This window comes from Budorcas taxicolor, chromosome 1 (assembly GCF_023091745.1).
Source record: "Budorcas taxicolor isolate Tak-1 chromosome 1, Takin1.1, whole genome shotgun sequence".
Taxonomy (NCBI): Eukaryota; Metazoa; Chordata; class Mammalia; order Artiodactyla; family Bovidae; genus Budorcas; species Budorcas taxicolor.
The window spans coordinates 171208957-171228573 of NC_068910.1; the positions used below are offsets into that span (position 1 = coordinate 171208957).

Consider the following 19617-nt stretch of genomic DNA (forward strand, 5'->3'; position numbering starts at 1 on the left):
GTGTACAAAGTCAGAAAAACAAGATCTTTTTGAGTGTCTTAACTGAAATAGAGCATAAATAAAAATTCCCAGTATAAAAAGCAAGAAATTAATTATTACAAAACTATTTATGTTTTTTGTCCATTTTTGTTAAAGATGAAATTTATAACATCTCATTACATGATTTGCTGAATTTTTTGTTGTAAAGTTTTTTAACCTGAAGGCTATATTTCCATACTGACTTTGCAAAGTGAAGTATAGCTTTAGCAAATGTTTTTAAAAAACATTTAAAAAATATTAGAGATTTGTTTCAAATGCTAGTAAGATGGATTTTTTTAAATAATAGAAATCATTGTTTTCATTATGAAGCTATTTCATCCACATTCAATAATCTTCTCCAGAACCACCTAAATCAAAGTTGTATAGCAATAAAGACATTCATATATACAGGAATTTCACACTTAGCATTTTATTCTAAATGTAAAGAATGAATATAAAGACACATTCTCTTAGCTCTTGATGTTACATACATTTTGAATATTGCTGATTAGGAAGCCGTAACTAATAAGGCAGCTGTTGATCTTATTTAGGATTGCTTATTTATCATAAAAAATTCCTTTTGTTTTTGGATTGAGGGAATGTGATTAAAAACCACATATTTTAACAAAGGAATTGCTTAAATTTTCCTCTATAAGCTTATTTTGTTTTATTCTTTAAGTTACTATACCTGTTTCTTTAACAGTATTATTGTTTAAAAAATTATCTTATAAGCAGGAAATGAATAATCTCCACATCCCAACACAGGAGGTAAGTATTCTGAAGATTTATAAGGTTTATAAACAAGGAAATGGTGACACAGCTGACTTAATGGGGCCAAAGATTCAATGTGAAAGAGGACATAAGAGTCCCTAGCTCTTCATCCTATACCCCAAACCATGTCTTTTACCACAACTAAAAGGCTAGAGTCACATCCTGTATAACTCAATGGGAGTTGCGTTTACTGAATTATTTCCTTGGGGGTAGATGTTTGTCATAGTTTTGTATACACTGAGGAAAGTGTAATTTTACTGAGTGTATTCATGAAGCTTTGATAATTGATAATTAAAATATATAAATTTACTTTTTTGCACAATAATTGCAACTGTAATAATGGAATAAAGAAGGAACCTGTAATTTACTCCCATATTTCCTTATAGTGCTTACCAAGAATCACATTTGGAATATCTGAAATTTTGATTTACATTTTCTGGGGAGTTTATTACAGTTGAACTCTGTTCATTTGGAGATTTACTTTGAAGCCCAGGTTAGCTCCTGGCTACTCCCAGATAATGTTCCAAGAGAATGTAGTTACTAAGAATAGAAGAAGTACCTTCTGAGGTGAGCAGTCTCATTGGCCATCTGTAGGTTCCTCTGAATCAAGACAATCCTAGGTGTCACCAACTGACCAGGAAATTTACACCCCGTATGATATCTAACCTATACTATGGAGGGAATGCTTATGGAGTTTTTTGGATTAGGTCTAAATCAGATTTTCTAAGTCCTCTAAGTCTGGTTCCCATCACTTGATGGCAAATAGAAGGGGGCAAAGTGGAAACAGTGACATGTTTTATTTTCTTGGGCTCCAAAATCACTGCAGAGGGTGACCACAGCCATGAAATTAAAAGATACTTGCTCCTTGGAAGGAAAGCTATGACAAACCTAGATAGGGTGTTAAAAAGCAGAGACAACACTTTGCTGACAAAGTCAAAGCTATGGTTTTTCCAGTAGTCATGTATGGATGTGAGAGTTGGACCATAAAAAAAGCTGAGTGCCAAAGAATTGATGATTTTGAACTATGGTATTGGAGAAGACTCTTGAGAGTCTCTTGGACAGTAAGGAGATCAAACCAGTCAGTCCTAAAGGAAATCAACCTTGAATATTTTTTAGAAGGACTGATGCTGATGCTGAAGCTCCAGTACTTTGGCTACCTGATGGGAAGAGCTGACTCATTGGAAAGGAACCTGATGCTGGGAAAGATTGAAGGCAGGAAGAGAAGGGGATGACACAGAATGAGATGGTTGGATGGCATTACCATCAATGGGCATGAATCTGAGTAAACTCCCAGAGATAGTGATGGACAGGGAAGCCTAGCGTGCTGCAGTCCGTGGAGTTGCAAAGAGTCAGACATGACTTAGCAACTGAACAACAAAAAGTCCTGTAAAGCACTGAGTTGTTGTTTTAGTTGCTAAGTCTTTTGTGACCCCATGGACTATTGGCTCCTCTGTCCATGGGATTTCCTAGGCAAGAATACTGGAGTGGGTTACCATTTCCTTCTCCAGGGAATCTTCCCGACCCAGGGATCAAACCCAAGTCTCCTGCATCTTATACATTGGCAGGCGGATTCTTTATCACTGTGCCACCTGGGAAACCCAATTAGAGCGTTTATCTTACTGAAATTTACTCCCTGTTGATTGCTGATTGCTCCCTGTTGATTCAGTCAGTTGGGTTTTCCATTTCAATAAACACATCTTACTGATTGCTCATAAATCCTTAGATTCAGATTTCATTTTACTGTGAATGTAAATTCCTGAAAGATTTATTCACTTATTCACATAAATTCAGCTACTATAATAGCCTGACTTAGGAATCCTAGACAATTTTTAAAAGCTTGATTTTATAAATATAAATGGGTTAATATTTTATAGTTAACTGTATAACCTTGATTCACTTCCCTAATGAATATATTCTAATGAATAGGTAACTGGGTCAGACAGTGGACTGCAGATAATTTAACGCTCTCAATTGATATGATATTCATTTTTTTAAAAATAGGCTCAAACAAAGCATAGTCTTCCAGAAGATATTAGGTAATCTGTGAAGTAATCAAATTAAAAAATACCTAAATCTTATCTCTAGGATTCCTGTCCTAGGAAATTGAAAACAGATTTACCCAGTATGGTGGGTAAATCAAACTTGTACCTTTCCCATGGAAGTGGAGTCAACTTTATCCTGGCAATACTTTAGCCTAACTTTCAGGCCAAAGCCACACTTGATAGAGAGCAAAACTTTCCCTAACCTCTTATTTACTTTGCCTTTTATGTTTCAGTATCAGGCTATATACTCCAGTTTGGATAGTCCACTGAATAAGGAGGAAATGAAATGATACCCCAAATTGGTTTTTTGACTTTCCTAAATCTCCGTTTTATAAAGCATGATAATTAAAGTTTATCTTTTTCTTTTTTCTTTTTACAGGAACACCAGTGTATTCAGTAGCATGGGGCCCTGATTCAGAAAAGGTTCTTTATACAGCAGGCAAGCAACTGATCATTAAACCGCTTCAACCAAATGCTAAAATTTTACAGGTACTTCTCAGGCATTTGTATATTGTTATCAGGATCTGCCAGACTGCTCAGTAAGAGGTCACTTTCTTAGGAGTCCCTTTCTTCCGGGGGTGGTCTTATTATAGTCGAGGCTTTCAAGTGTGTGGTTTTATCACCCTTTATAGTCCCTTGGGCTGCAAGGAGATCCAACCAGTCCATTCTGAAGGAGATCAGCCCTGGGATTTCTTTGGAAGGAATGATGCTAAAGCTGAAGCTCCAGTACTTTGGCCACCTCATGAGAAGAGTTGACTCATTGGAAAAGACTCTGATGCTGGGAGGGATTGGGGGCAGGAGGAGAAGGGGACGACCGAGGATGAGATGGCCGGATGGCATCACAGACTCGATGAACGTGAGTCTGAGTGAACTCCGGGAGTTGGTGATGGACAGGGAGGCCTGGCGTGCTGCAATTCATGGGGTCGCAGAGTCGGACACGACTGAGCGACTGAACTGAACTATATTATAGAACAGGGAATACTTGTTGATGTTTCCAACAAGGTTCACTTCCCTCTTATTCCAACTCTGATTATATCAGTAAATCATAAATATGTTTGCATAATTTGGCACAAATTTCAAATTTAGCACAGTCAGCCTCACATGTATAGATCTGAGACAGAATGAGACTAAATCATAAAACTTTAAGAACTTGTTTAGACTGATTTTTATCACCTCTAGTGTCTTCTTCCCCCTCCTCCCCACTGTCTGTTCAGTACCCTTGAACTTTCTCTAAGACCCTAGAATTCTTTTAGTATTTATTTAAAGTGGGTTGGGGGGGAGTCAATGTAATGCTTAGAACAAATTGGGTATATATAATTTTACCAGTTACAGGGAAGCAGAACAATAGTGGCAGTTAAGACAGGTCAGTTCAGTTCAGTCTCTCAGTCGTGTCCGACTCTTTGCAACCCCATGAATCTCAGCACACCAGGCCTCCCTGTCCATCACCAACTCCCAGAGTTCACTCAGACTCATGTCCATCATGTCAGCGATGCCATCCAGCCATCTCATCCTCTGTCGTCCCCTTCTCCTCCTGATGGAAAATCTTTAAGCCTATCTCTGAGATTTTGATGTTTGATTTCAGTGTGAAGAGGCAGAATCATTTTCTTCATATTTTGATAGCAACACAGTATAGAGTAGGTATTAGAAATATAGGTTTTGGAGTTAGTCACCTGGGTTCAAATGTTCATTGCTTATGTGTAACTTAAGGCAAATTATAAAATATCTCAGAGCTTAAGCTTTCTCATCTCTTAGATGTGATCCTAATACCTAATTGATAGGATTGTTGTGAGGATTAAATGAGTTAAATTACAAAGTACATAGGACAGTGCATATAATAAAAATATTGAGTGTACACAATAAAGTGCAATTGTTATTATTGATGTTATGGTGTTATTATGTCATCTGTAACTTTTATTCAGCCGCTAATAAATTAGAGGCAAGGAGGCCAGTTAATAGGTCAGGGATTTGGTGCTGGAGATTCACTGGCTACAGAAGGGATAAAAGTGTTTTAAGAAGAAGCATCAGGGTTTTTAGTTTGTTTTTTGCCATGCTGTGTGGCTTCCAGGATCTTAGTTCCTGGACCAGGGATTGAACCTGGGTACCTGGCAGTGGAAGCTCAGAGTCCTAACTACTGGGCCACCAGGGAATTCCCAAGAAGCATTGTGTTTAACAGTTCAGTAGATAGAGAATTTGGAGAGTAAGGATATAGAAGTGACTTTGAGGTTCCATATTAGTCACTTCTGTGTAGAATTATGCTATACATATTCCATACAGTCATCGTGTATTTATATTTTTACTGCATGTGGAACACTCTGCCAAGAACTGTGACACAACAGAAGGGGAAGAAGCTAGGGAAGAGGACTGGTTCTTCCCGCCTTTAGTCAAAGTCCTTCCATACCATTTATACCCTGAAAATGTTCTTTGAAATCGTAAAGCAAAAGCAGGCCCAATGAATCTTTCAATTTATAAATATATGATTTGTTTGTGCTGTGCTGTGCTTAGTTGCTCAGTTGTGGCCAATTCTTTGCAATCCCATGGCCTGTAGCCCGCCAGACACCTCTGTTCATGGGGATTCTCCAGGCAAGAATACTGGAATGGGTTGCCATGCCCTCCTCCAGGGGATCTTCCCAACCCAGGGATTGAACCCAGGTCTCCTGAATTGCAGGCAGATTCTTTACTGTCTGAGCCACCAGGGAAGCCCGTGATTTGTTTAGATACCTGTAATTAAGCATATATAAATTAAACTCAGGAAGATGCTTATATCACCATTGATAAAGTTCTGGTTTTGTGGCTCAGTGAAACCTTTGACTCAGGAAATAGTGGAGGGAAAAATTCAGCTAGAGTCAAAGGAGTTAAATGAAATTCATAATTTAATGCAAATCTTCTATTCCTTTTGGAAAACTAAAGCTCCAGCAGTTTTTCCTTGGGTATAAATATATACTTAACTTTAGACTGTTCACAAAAAAGAATGCTTACTTAATTCCTGCTTGTAGAATACAGTTCAAAAGTGTACACTTCATTTCCTTTTAGAGCTTTAGGGACTCTTCTAGAGGCCCAGAACTTGGTTTCATAGTGAAGAAACTTCTGTTTATTTAGTCGATCAGGGAGAATGTGATGAATACTTACTATATCTCAGGCACTATGTTGAGTGTAAGCCTTGTACTATAACATATTCAAGGTGAAACAGAACATAGTTTCTGCCTTCAAGGAGCTCATGGTTCAAAGGAATTTCACAAAATGCCTAATACCTTAAGAAATAATTGAAAACTGTGTATGCATTATGTATAATGTGTAAATATATGTACTGTATAAGTGATATCCTAAATTATAAGGAAAATTTAAACCATATTTTGTTCCTAACATTTAAATATGAAAATTTTATTTTTTTTAGCTTTAAAATAAATAATGTTTGTATATTGAAATTTTTATCTTTACAGTTTATTTCAGGAGAGTGGCTTAATTTAAAGTAACTTGTGAAAATTACTGCTTTCAAAACATTTGTTTTTGACAGTGTATATTTTTATGTATTTTGAATAAAGCAAGTTATGAATTATTGCTTATTCTTAGGGCTTGCTGCTGCTGCTTATTTGACCCTAATTTGATGTGGGTTTTTTTTCCATATACATGAAGAACAATAGATTGGGAAGGATCTACAGAATGAAAATCCTTGAAATCAGTCACTCTTTGATACAAACTTAGTTGACTCAGACATGAAAACATACCGTATAGTCTTCAAGAAAAATTCTTTTTCATTTATATTATTCAAATATAGTGAAAGATTAATGGCTTTTAATTACATGTGTGGTAATAGCTAAATGAGCACATAAATTATATTTAAGAGTAAGAAGACATCCATATTTACTTTCTAGATTTGCCAATTTTAGTGTGACTTACATAGATATATACACAAGTATTGTATGTATTCTGTATATGTATAGAATATATATATCTGTAGAAAGCCTCTTTTTGTTATATAGTGAATACAGCAGAAGGTTCTCAGAGTAGTTAGTGTCTATTCTAAGGACGTGAAGGTAAAGAGAATGAATCTTAGGGGAGTGAACAGGAGAGAATAAAGGGAGTAATAAAGAGGATGTCCATGTAGTAGAAGATTTTTTTTAAAAAAGAAAAGAATTAGCAAACAAAAAATGAAAGCAGTATCAATAACAGGATTAGCTGTGCAGAGGGAGAAAAACTTGATTTAACTAAGTTTTGGAGTACATAACATATATTCATATTCATTCCGTTATCATCACACAAACTTCAAGCTTGTAATAGATCAACAGCAAGTGATTTTCCATCTGGGCTTCAGGCTGTTGAGGAGACCTGAAGGATGTAAGTTCCATAATGAATATCATAATGCAAGGTGCTTTTCATTAGTTTAAATCAGAAATGAAACAAACAAATAGCTTGTGCATAATGGCTATGAAAGGAAGATATGAATTTTCTCAAAGAAGACTAGAGAACACTAGAAAGAGGCTGAAAAAAAAGTCTTAGAAAGTTTTCAGTGCCCTTGAAGTTATAATTTATATCTTATTTTTTCTCCTAGTGGAAAGCTCATGATGGCATTATTTTAAAAGTAGATTGGAACTCTGTCAATGATTTGATTTTATCTGCTGGCGAAGACTGTAAATATAAGGTATGTAATGTTTGAATTTATCACCTGGTTGAAAGAATCGAATTTTGGTGAAAAGTATTTCACATATAAGAATATTCTTTAAGTCTTTCACTTTAGCCATACCTTTTAATCTAACAATTTAGAAAATTGTTATTTTATAATTTTCAGTATCTTACGTGTTGCCTTTCTCCTTGGCCTATTTCATTGACCTATAAAATTTGACTTAATGAGTAGTAACAGGAATACAATGCCTTGTTTTAGTGACTGTTTTTTCCAGTGGTCATGTATGGATGTGAGAGTTGGACTGTGAAGAAAGCTGAGCACCAAAGAATTGATGCTTTTGAACTGTGGTGTTGGAGAAGACTCTTGAGAGTCCCTTGGACTGCAGGGAAATCCAACCAGTCCATTCTGAAGGAGATCAACCCTGGGATTTCTTTGGAGGGAATGATGCTGAAGCTGAAACTCCAGTACTTTGGCCACCTCATGCGAAGAGTTGACTCATTGGAAAAGACTCTGATGCTGGGAGGGATTGGGGGCGGGAGGAGAAGGGGGCGACGGAGGATGAGATGGCTGGATGGCATCACGGACTCGATGGACGTGAGTCTGAGTGAACTCCGGGAGTTGGTGATGGACAGGGAGGCCTGGCGTGCTACGATTCATAGGGTCTCAAAGAGTCGGACACGACTAAGCGACTGAAGTGAACTGAAATCAATTTAAGGTTTAAAAAGTCAACCATACTGGTTTATTAAATGAAAATCAGCTCCAGACCAAAATAATTTGTGAGGAAGAATAAGATTTATGGTAAATATAGTTGGAGAAAATTTGGTTCAAATAAATACTTTCAGGGAAAGTTGATAGAGCACTTATTGAACAAAAAATTTTAAGCAAAAAACAATATGTCAAAACCTTGTTATTAAATTTAAAAGGATTACAATGGGTAGGTTTTAGAATTAATTAAAGACAGTAAAATCCAGAATTATCATGATGTTACTATAACTTTTTCATTGAGATATTTAGATTTCCAGGAATACATCTCCCCCCCGCCCCCAGCCCCCACAACCTTTGTGGATAGTTCAGTTCAGTTCAGTTCAGTCGCTCAGTCGTGTCGACTCTTTGCGACCCCATGAATTGCAGCACGCCAGGCCTCCCTGTCCATCACCAACTCCCGGAGTTCACTCAGACTCACGTCCATCGAGTTAGTGATGCCATCCAGCCATCTCATCCTCCGTCGTCCCCTTCTCCTCCTGCTCTCAATCCCTCCCAGCATCAGAGTCTTTTCCAATGAGTCAACTCTTTGCATGAGGTGGCCAAAGTACTGGAGTTTCAGCTTCAGCATCATTCCCTCCAAAGAAATCCCAGGGCTGATCTCCTTCAGAATGGACTGGTTGGATGTCCTTGCAGTCCAAGGGACTCTCAAGAGCCTTCTCCAACACCACAGTTCAAAAGCATCAATTCTTCTGCGCTCAACTTTCTTCACAGTCCAACTCTCACATCCGTACATGACCACAGGAAAAACCATAGCCTTGACTAGACGGACCTTAGTCGGCAAAGTAATGTCTCTGCTTTTGAATATGCTATCTAGGTTGGTCATAACTTTTCTTCCAAGGAGTAAGCATCTTTTAATTTTATGGCTGCAGTCACCATCTGCAGTGATTTTGGAGCCTAAACAAATAAAGTAAAGACATGTAATTGCTAATATTATAAAGTGATGATTTCTAAGTCTTTACTTGATATTTTATTGGAAGGCAGACTTGTTTGTAATAATGTGGTGACTGTTATAAAAGATTTTTTAAATTTGCTTTTGTAGGTATGGGATAGTTACGGCCGTCCTCTCTACAGTTCTCAACCTCATGAGCATCCTATTACCTCAGTAGCCTGGGCTCCAGATGGAGAATTATTTGCTGTTGGATCATTTCATACTTTACGCTTGTGCGATAAAACTGGGGTAAGACATAGTGATGAGCAATCACAGATGTGCTGTCATAAATGTGATAATGCACAACACACCTATTTCTCAATCTTTAAAAAACATTTTCAGTGATGCATTTGACTGCATCTTTCTGATTTGTCTTCTTAATATATTGGTTTAATCAATCCCAGATTTATAGGACCATTCAACCTCTTTAAGTTCAATTTGAAGACTGAGTATGTTCTCTACTGTCTTTCCGAAACTACTTATTTTAACCATATTTGTGAAAGATAGTAAAGTGTTAAAACTTATGCCCAACCACATAGAGAGTTGAGTTTTGAACTTTTTTTTTTATCTGCCAATGTGCTTCATACAAAAATTTTGGTTGCATATTTTTGGTAAGGAATTGATAGTAAATTTTTTAAATGGTCATTTGAAAACCAAAGATTTCATATTTGAATGCAGGTATGATTTTTCTCTCATAAGAGAGTATGCCCTGTATACAAATTCTGTTTAAAACATAGGCAAAGAACCTAGCTCAGCAGCGTTTACCATTGTACTTAGAGAATGAATTGTTTCATCAAAGTGCTCCCAAGGCAGCAGCATTATATGAGAGACTCTTACATATTGTTCCTGACTATGAGAAAATCATAATTTTTCTGTGGCTTATTTTCCTCAAATGTAAAACAAGACAGTTAATTTAGAATGCAAAAAGCATAAATATGAATTTGCTTTTTTCTGATTTTGGTACCTAAAAATCTAAATATAATTCTCTATTTCTAGAAGCACACAACTTTACTTCTGTTTGACAGATGTTCTCTAGATGTGCATCGTTAACTTTATAATGCTGTCTTAGTTTCAGGTGCATAGCAAAGTGAATCAGTTACACATATACATATGTCCACTCTTTTTAAGTTTCTTTTCCCATACAAGTCATTACAGAGTATTGAGTAGAGTTCTCAATATAACACATTTTAACAGTAGTTATTCCTGGAGTTTAAAGTAGTAGGTGATGTTTTTTGAAAATTGCATTTTCTAAAATTTTCAAATAAAAGATATGCTTTGTATAACTTTTGAAGAAGGGAACAAAGCTAGATTTATTTTTAAATTTTAATTTGCTCACAGAATTCATTGGATTCTCTAATCATGTAATTCATCTTTCCTTTTTAAAAAAAACATTGATTTTTGAAGCTATTTAATTTGTATGTATACATAATAAACTATGGAAAATTATTTTTAAGGTGACAGACTAGAACACATATATCTTTATTGGAAAATGATTCTGTTCACTAAGATATAAATGCTATAAGCATTCTGGGTCAAAAGCAAATTACCTGGGGACTTTCCTGGTGGTTCAGTGGTTAAAATGCCATGCTTCCAATGCAGGGGGCATGGGTTTGAACCCTGGTCAGGGAATTAAGATCCCACATATTGTGTGGCCAATAAATAACTAAAATTAAAAAACAAACAAAAAACCTCAAAACTAAGTTACCTGTATAAGTACTTCCTGTACATCTTTTTTTTAAATGCCAAGCAAAAATTGTCCCTTTGCAGTTTACTTTCTTACTGATAAGATGGGTATTAAATGATTAATTACCCACTCATTTTTTTAATTACAGTTGTAATAAATTTTACAAGAAGGTACAGGCTTCTCCTAGTAATGAGAACTAATATCTTTGGGGGGGTCAAGGCAAGTTCGTGTGGTGAAAGGTAAGAAGGGCAATGCTTATTGAGATTCTTCACCTTTTCCACTTACCAAGTAAGTAGTGTCAAGTTAAGAGCCTAAAATTTAAGTCAGTGGGTGCTGAATACTTTTCTCACACAACTATTTATATCTTGAAAAAACCTTACTAAGGTTTCTTTTAAGAAGTACATATTCTCATCAGCCTGAAAATGTCACTCTTAAATATAACTCCTTGTTTTTTTCTTTTTTCCTCATAATCCGGCAACTTCAGTTCTGTTCAATAGTTCAGTCATGTCTGACTCTTTGTGACCCCATGAGCTACTAGACAACAGTTAGAACTGGACATGGAACAACAGACTGGTTCCAAATAGGAAAAGGAGTACGTCAAAGCTGTATATTGTCACCCTGCTTATTTAACTTCTATGCAGAGTACATTGTGAGAAACGCTGGGCTGGAGGAAGCACAAGCTGGAATCAAGATTGCTGGGAGAAATATCAATAACCTCAGATATGTAGATGACACCACCCTTATGGCAGAAAGTGAAGAGGAACTAAAAAGCCTCTTGATGAAAGTAGAAGAGGAGAGTGAAAAAGTTGGCTTAAAGCACAACATTCAGAAAACGAAGATCATGGCATCTGGTCCCATCACTTCATGTCAGATAGCTGGAGAAACAGTGAAAACAGTGGTTGACTTTATTTTTCTGGGCTCCAAGATTGCTGCAGATGGTGATTGCAGCCATGAAATTAAAAGACGCTTACTCCTTGGAAGGAAAGTATGACCAACCTAGACAGCATATTAAAAAGCAGATACACTACTTTGCCAACAAAGGTCCCTCTAGTCAAGGCTATGGTTTTTCCAGTGGTCATGTATGGATGTGAGAGTTGGACTATAAAGAAAGCTCAGCACTGAAGAATTGATGCTTTTGAGCTGTGGTGTTGGAGAAGATTCTTGAGAGTCCCTTGGACTGCAAGGAGATCCAACCAGTCCATTCTAAAGGAGATCAGTCCTGAGTGTTCTTTGGAAGGACTGATGTTGAAGCTGAAACTCCAATACTTTGGCCATCTGATATGAAGAGCTGACTCACTGGAAAAGACCCTGATGCTGGGAGGGATTGGGGGCAGGAAGAGAAGAGGACAACAGAGGATGAGATGGCTGGATGGCATCACTGATTCGATGGACATGGGTTTGGGTAGACTCAGGGAGTTGGTGATGGACAGGGAGGCCTGGCTTGCTGCAGTTCATGGGTTGCAAATAGTCAGACATGACTGAGCGACTGAACTGAACTGAACTGAACTGACTAGACAGACCTTTGTTGGCAAGTAATGTTTCTGCTTTTAATATGCTGTCTAGGTTGGTCATGATTTTTCTTCGAAGGAGTAATTGTCTTTTAATTTCATGGTTGCAGTCTCCATCTGTGGTGATTTTGGAGCCCCCCAAAATAAAGTCAGCCACTGTTTCCACTGTTTCCCCATCTATTTGCCATGAAGTGATGGGACCGAATGCCATGATCTTAGTTTTCTGAATGTTGAGCTTTAAGCCAACTTTTTCACTCTCCTCTCACTTTCATCAAGAGGCTCTTTAACCTTTCCCTTCTGCAAGGGATCTTCCCAATCCAGGGTTCGAACCCAGGTCTCCTGCATTGCAGGTGGATTCTTTACCAGCTGAGCCACAAGGGAAGCCCAAGAATACTGGAGTGGGTAGCCTACCCCTTCTCCAGTGGATCTTCCCATCCTAGAGATCGAACCGGGGTCTCCTGCATCGCAGGGGATTCTTTACCAACTGAGCTATCAGGGAAGCCCAATCTGCAACTTAAAGTTGTATAATTAATAGTAGTAATCATTTATCCAGGGCCAGATTCTGTGGAAGAATGTCAGTGGTAGAGATTATAAAAATCTGAGGAAGGATATGTATCCTAGCATTTGCTCCAAATTTATTATTTCTATTTTGAGAGCTGTTTTGAGAGCTCTTCACAAATTTTTAGTTGAGTGCAGTTTTCTTAAAAATTCTTTCTACGTTTTCTTGAGAGAAATTAGATAGTAATTTTATAATATAAGCTTTAAAATTGATGTTGATATAAACTTTCAGGTTATCTGTGAAATAATAAACCAAGAAAAATATGGTTTTTGTAAACATTTTCTTTTAATGTTTTTCAAGAAATATTTGTAATGGGGAGAAAAAAGATCAGATGCTCAAATAGTAGGTTTTGGTTTGAATGTATTCCTTAGCATGCATGTATGTAACCTGACTGATGAAAGAAATATTTGAAAAAGCAGAAATTTTTGTATTTTTATCTAGGTACATCACTGCAACTCAGTTGTTATATAGTAAATCTAATATTCTTACTAACTTTCATCATAAGATTGGAATTTTTAAATAAAGACTCTCACTAAGCTGATATGAAACTCTGGTTCCTATTTACATCTTCTATTTAGGAAGGCAGGTTAACCTATATTGGTTCAGAACTCACATCCTGGCTAACTTTTACAGACTGTGGTTCAGATACAATTTTCATTTTCAGAGTCATTGCAGCACTATTCTGGTTTGCCCTACTTGTTTTCAACCCAGAGGCAAATTTGTCATGGCTTTACTGTGCTTATTCAAGTCAGTTGCATGTATAGGCTGTTTGATGGTGTTCCAAGGGCTTCCTAGTAGTGTTAGTCGCTCAGTCATGTCCAACTTTTTGCAACCCCATGACTGTATCTTTCCAGACTTCTCTGTCCATGGGATTCTCCAGGCAAGAATACTGGACTGGGTTGCCATTCCCTTCTCCAGAGGAGCTTCTCAATCCAAAGATCAAAGCCAGGTCTCCTGCATTGCAGGCAGATTCTTTACCATCTAAGCTCCAGGGAAGGGCTTTGTACCAGTCTCTAACTTCTTCTACTCCAGATCCTACCCCAGATTGTGCATAGAGGGAGTTGTATGTTGCCTCTTTGCTGTCATTAGTGTAAATAAGAGATGGGAGACCAGGACCCCACTGGACAGCCTTCACAGTACTCATTGGAGATGGCCTCTGCTTCAGTATTACAGGGCTGGAGTGGTCTGAGAGGCTGTAGCTCACAGACTCTACAGTACCTGGTGGGGAGGGAGAAAGGTGCTCCCTCTGCTCACTTGAGTGCAGAGCAGGAATGTTCCACAGGGCTCCATCCCACTGTCTCCACAGCACGCAGTGCCATGGCTTCTTTCATTGTGATTGGAGAAGAGTAGTTTTGTCCAAAGCGTTCCATCTTGCATTGCAGTCCCTCTCCCCAGCCCCTTGACCAGAGAATAAGCATTACTTAGTGCTTGTTTTGTCTCATATACTAATTAGAGTTAATATAATGCCATTTCATGTAAAATATAAGAACCTTGCATGCATGTTGTTCCATTTACTCACCTCTCCTCTATAGTTGTACCACATATCACAGTAAGTTATAATTTTTACTTTTAAAAGCCATTCATTTTAAAGAAATTAAGAGAAAGAGGAAAGAAAGAAATGTTTAATATTTCTAGTGCTCTTCATTTCTTCCTGAAGATCCTAATTTCCAGTCAATATAATTTTTCTTCAACCTAAAAATCTTCCTTTAGACTTATCTCATAGTGTATAAGACTTCCCTGGTGGCTCAGATGGTAAAGAATCCACCCACAATGCAGGAGATCTGGGTTAGATTCCTGGGTTGGGAAGATCCCTGGAGGAGGGCATGGCAAACCACTCCAGTATTCTTGCCTGGAGAACCCCCATGGACAGAGGATCCTAGTGGGCTGCAGTCCATGGGGTCATAAAGAGTCAGACATGACTGAGCGCCTAAGCACACACACAACATAGCACATAACTGCTGGTGATGAATTTTCTTCTTGTTTTTCTGAAAATCTTTTTATTTTTCTCTTCACTGGATTTACAATTCTGGACAGACAGAGTTTTTTGTCCTTTCTTTCAGCGCTTTAAAGATGTTGCTCCACTCTCTTTTGGTCTGTATTATTTTTGATGAGAAATAAGTGACTATTGGTATCATTGCTCTCCTGAATGTAAGGTGGCCTTTACTTCTGGCTGGTTTGCAGATACTCAGTTTATCTTTGCTTTCCAACAGTTTGATAGGGTATGACTTTCTTTGTATTTGTCATGTTTTGGATGCTCTATACTTGAATATGTAAATTTATGATTTCATCAAATGGGAAATTTTGGCCATTATTTTTTTGAATTTTGTGACCCATTCTCTGTTTCCTTCCCTGCTGGAGGCCAAATTAAAATTTTTTTAGACCTTTGATTTCTAAAAAATCAGGTCAGTAAGGCTCTGTTCACATTTCTTCAATCTTTTTTCCCTCTCACTTCTAGAAATTTATCTGAAGAGATCATTGAACATGTACACAACGATGTATGCATAACGATCTCATCACAGGATCATAATAGTAAAAATCAGAAATAAGTTGTGTCCACAAGTGGGAGTCTGATTAGGTTATTATTCTATATACTCAAAATGGAATACCCTCAATTAATTAAAAGTGGGGAAGAGGGATTATGTTTAATAACCTGGAAAGCTATATATAGTAATTTATTTAGTAAAAAAAAAACACATTTTATTTTGTGATCTCACTTACATAAAATTGTATACCAACATCTCTCTGGAATCTAATCCAAAAGTTATAGCAACCAGGAGTAATGCTTAATGTAAAAAAGAACAAGGATGCTAAATTTTGGTAAGAAAGCACTATGGCATTTTTTTTGTTTACCTGCCTACCATCTGCCATTTCTAGCTTGGCAGTGACCTTGGGGACAGAAGCCTATGTTTTAGTATAGCTTGTTGGTGTCAGTATGGTTTGTTGTTGTTGTTCAGTTGCTAAGCTGTGTCCGACTCTTTGTGACCCCGTTGACTGCAGTACACCAGGCTTCCCTGTCCTTCAGTGTCTCCCAGAGTTTGCTCAAATTAATGTCCATTCAGTTGGTGATGCTATCTAACCATCTTATCCTCTGGTGCCCTGTCTCCTTTTGTGTTCAGTCTTTCCCAGCATGAGGGTCTTTTCCAATGAGTTGGCTCTTCCCATCAGGTGGCCAAAGTATTAGAGCTTCAGCTTTAGCATCCGTCCTTCCAATGAATATTCAGGACTGATTTCCTTTAGAATTGAATGGTTTGATCTCCTTGCAGTCCAAGACTCTCGAGAGTCTTCTCCAGCTCCACAATTCGAAAGCATCAATTGTTCAGTGCTCAGCCTTCTTATGATCCAACTCTCACATTCATACATAACTGCTGGAAAAACCATAGCTTTGACTATACTGAATTTTGTTGACAAAGTGGTGTCTTGGCTTTATGATATGCTGTCTAGGTTTGTCTTAGCTTTCTTTCCAAGGAGTTCCATGTCCTTAAAAAACTATAGTTGTACTTTTTGACCCTTTTGGTGATTCCCCTGAGAGACCAGCATAAAGGCTTGTCTTTGTTTTGCCTTCCTTGGAAATCTCTCAGAGCCGGAGAGGCTACCCATGTGGCATCTGTTGAAAGCATGTGAAGACATACTATGCACAGCCACTTGGAACAAGGGTTGGTGAATGGGGCAGGCAGCAGATAGACCAAAAAAACCTGGGAAGAAAGAGGCTGAGACAGAAGATATATGGAAAAATAAGGGCATCGGAGAGCTGTCACATATACTGAGATTTCAGTGTGCAACACACATGCTCATGGCTAGACACACAGGACTTTAGAGGTGTGTCATTGGCAGACTTTTGAGTTCTGCACAGGCAGGAGGTGAAGGCTAAGGCAGAATTATATTTGGCCTGGCGAAGTGTTGAAGGAGTGCCCCAGCTCAGAGCCGATTGGGAAGGAGTGGGAGAGTATATTTTTCTTTCTGTTGGCTTTGTCAGGTTGCTGGCTGATCACTGAGATAACAGAATGGAGACTTCAGTGCCTATACATGAAGGGAGTACAATCTTTGCAAAGATAATTTGGAAAAATCACTAAATGAACAGATGACTACTGTCGTCAAAAAGCAGCAGCAGCAAGCCCTGGGGAGGGAGGAAGAATTTGATTTCCAGAGTTTAACACATTTTAATATTCAAAAAGGTCTACTTTTTAACAAAAAAATGCAAAGTACACAAAATATGGCCCTTTCGTAGGAAAAAAAGAAATAGAAACTGTCCCTCCAGAAGCGCATTGTTGGACTTATTAGACAAAGACTTTAAATCAGGTCTTACAGAAATTATAAAAAAAAGAACCAAATAAAAATCTTTAACTGAAAAAAAAAATGAGCAAAGAATAAAAGAAGTCATTATAAATGCTCCCATAAATCCCAAATATATTCAATTTCTTTAGTAATGGGTATCATGCAAATAAACATTACAATATAATGCTATTTCCTATTCGTCAGAAAATGGGGGAAATGGGCCTCTGTCCCTACAACTTTCCTCAAGTATAATTTGGCAGAGTCTGTCAAGATCCTCGAAATCTTTGACACAGCTATTGTACTTTCAAGGAAGTTTAAAAACACATTGCATATTTATTTGTTCATTTGTTTTCATTATGGCTGAAAGCAAAGAGGAGGAGCTAAAGAGCCTCTTGTTAAAGGTGAAAGAAGAGAGTGAAAAAGCTGGCTTAAAACTCAACATTCAGAAAACTAAGATCATGGCATCTGGTCCCATCACTTCATGGCTTATAGATAGGGAAACAATTGAAACAGTGACAGACTTTATTTTCTTGGGCTCCAAAATCACTGCAGATGGTGACTGAAGTCATGAAATTAAAAGATGCTTGCTCCTTGAAAGAAAAACTATGACAAACCCAGACAGCCTATTAAAAAGCAGACACATTACTTTGCCGACAAAGGTCTATATAGTCAATGTGAAAGTGAAAGTCATTCAGTCGTGTCTGACTCTCTGACCCCATGCCATGGACTGTACAGTCCATGGAATTCTCCAGGCCAGAATACTGGAGTGGGTAGCCTTTCGCTTCTCCAGGGGATTTTCCCAACCCAGGGATTGAACTCAGGTCTCCCACATTGCAGGTGGATTCTTTACCTGCTGAGCCACAGGGAAGCCCAAGAATATTGAAGTGGGTAGTCTATCCCTTCTCCAGCGGATCTTCTGACCCAGGAATCAACTCGAGGTCTCCTGCATTGCAGGTGGATTCTTTACCAACTGAGCTATCAGGGAAGCCCCTGTATAGTCAAAGCTATGGTTTTTCCAGTAGTCATGTATGGATGTGAGAATTGGATCATAAAGAAGGCTGAACACCAAAGAATTGATGCTTTTGAACTGTGGTGTTGGGACTCTTTTGAGAGTCCCTTGGACTGCAAGGAGATGAAACCAGTCAATCCTAAAGGAAATCGGTCTTGAATATTCTTTGGAAGGCCTGTTGCTGAAGCTGAAAAGTTCCATTACTTGGCCACCTGATGTGAAGAGTTAACTCATTAGAAAAGACCTTGATGCTGGGAAAGATTGAAGGCAAGAGGAAAAGGGGACGACAGAGGATGAGATGGTTGGATAGCATCACCAACTCAGTGAACATGAGTTTGAGCAAGCTCTGGGAGATGGGGAAGGACAGGGAAGCCTGGTGTGCTGCAGTCTGTGGGGTTGCAAAGAGTCAGACATGACTGAACAACAACAACAAAATTTTCATATTCGTTAATTCCTTCACAAATATTTATTGTCTATTATGTACCAGGCACTTGCCCTCAGTGTTAAAGAAACAGCAGTAAACAATACACATTCCCTGCTCTTAAAGAGTTTTTACTCCAGCAGATAAGACTATAAAAAACAAGATAAATACATATTATGTAATAAATGTTATAAAAAATAAAGCTACAGAAGAGAGATGGCATTATTTTAGAAGCAGTTAGCGAATATCAGGCACAAACTGTAATTTCCTGCTATATTCCACAATAAATTTTATTTTTACTATTAATTTTTAAAAATTCATGCTTCAAAGATATAAAAACTTCAGTTATTATAAGTTATTCCCAGGTGGTGCTTAGTGGTGACCTGTCTGCCAGTGCAGAAGTCCCGGGTTCGATCCGTGGTTTGGGAAGATCCCCTGGAGGAGGAAATGGCAACCCACCCTAGTATTCTTGCCTGGAAAATTCCATGGACAGAGGAGCCTGGTGGGCTACAGTCCATGGGGTCGCAAATAGTCGACTGAAGCGATTTAGCATACTTTATAAATTATAAATAAGTACACAGGATATATTAATTAATTGCATTGTATTACATTAAGTGGAACAGAATTCAAGGGAAAAGAGCTGAACATAAAAAGTTTTTTTGACCAGATTTTAAATTAACTGATGTTGTTGCTTGTATTTATCAGTAGGTGGTGCTATTGCTTGTGTAAGAGAGAACTTTTTTCATTTGCTCTGTTCTTGAATATCAGTTAGTCATTATAATAATAATACTTCCCTCCATTCGTTCATTCTCCCATTCAATGAGTATAATTGTTATGATTCATCATCTTCAGTAACTGGTCTTACTGCTGTATATAACTTTTCATTGTCAGTTATGTATGTCAACACATGTAATTCGACATGCAATTTGCTAATTGCTGGTATATTAGATTATTGATCTTAAAAATTATTAATTAGTGTGCCCTAAAGAGAAACTTTGCATCTGTTTTCTTTCCCGCCTAAA

General features: G+C 37.8%; 1 protein-coding gene across 1 annotated transcript in view; it reads left to right on the top strand.

Moving 5' to 3' along the window:
• Nucleotides 1-19617, top strand: part of IFT80 (intraflagellar transport 80) — a 118598-nt gene that overhangs the window by 21885 nt on the left and 77096 nt on the right. Inside the window, exons 5-7 of the mRNA XM_052640738.1 lie at nucleotides 3211-3320; nucleotides 7378-7467; nucleotides 9254-9391. Coding sequence (XP_052496698.1) covers nucleotides 3211-3320; nucleotides 7378-7467; nucleotides 9254-9391 — 338 coding nt within the window. The remainder of the gene's footprint in view (nucleotides 1-3210; nucleotides 3321-7377; nucleotides 7468-9253; nucleotides 9392-19617) is intronic.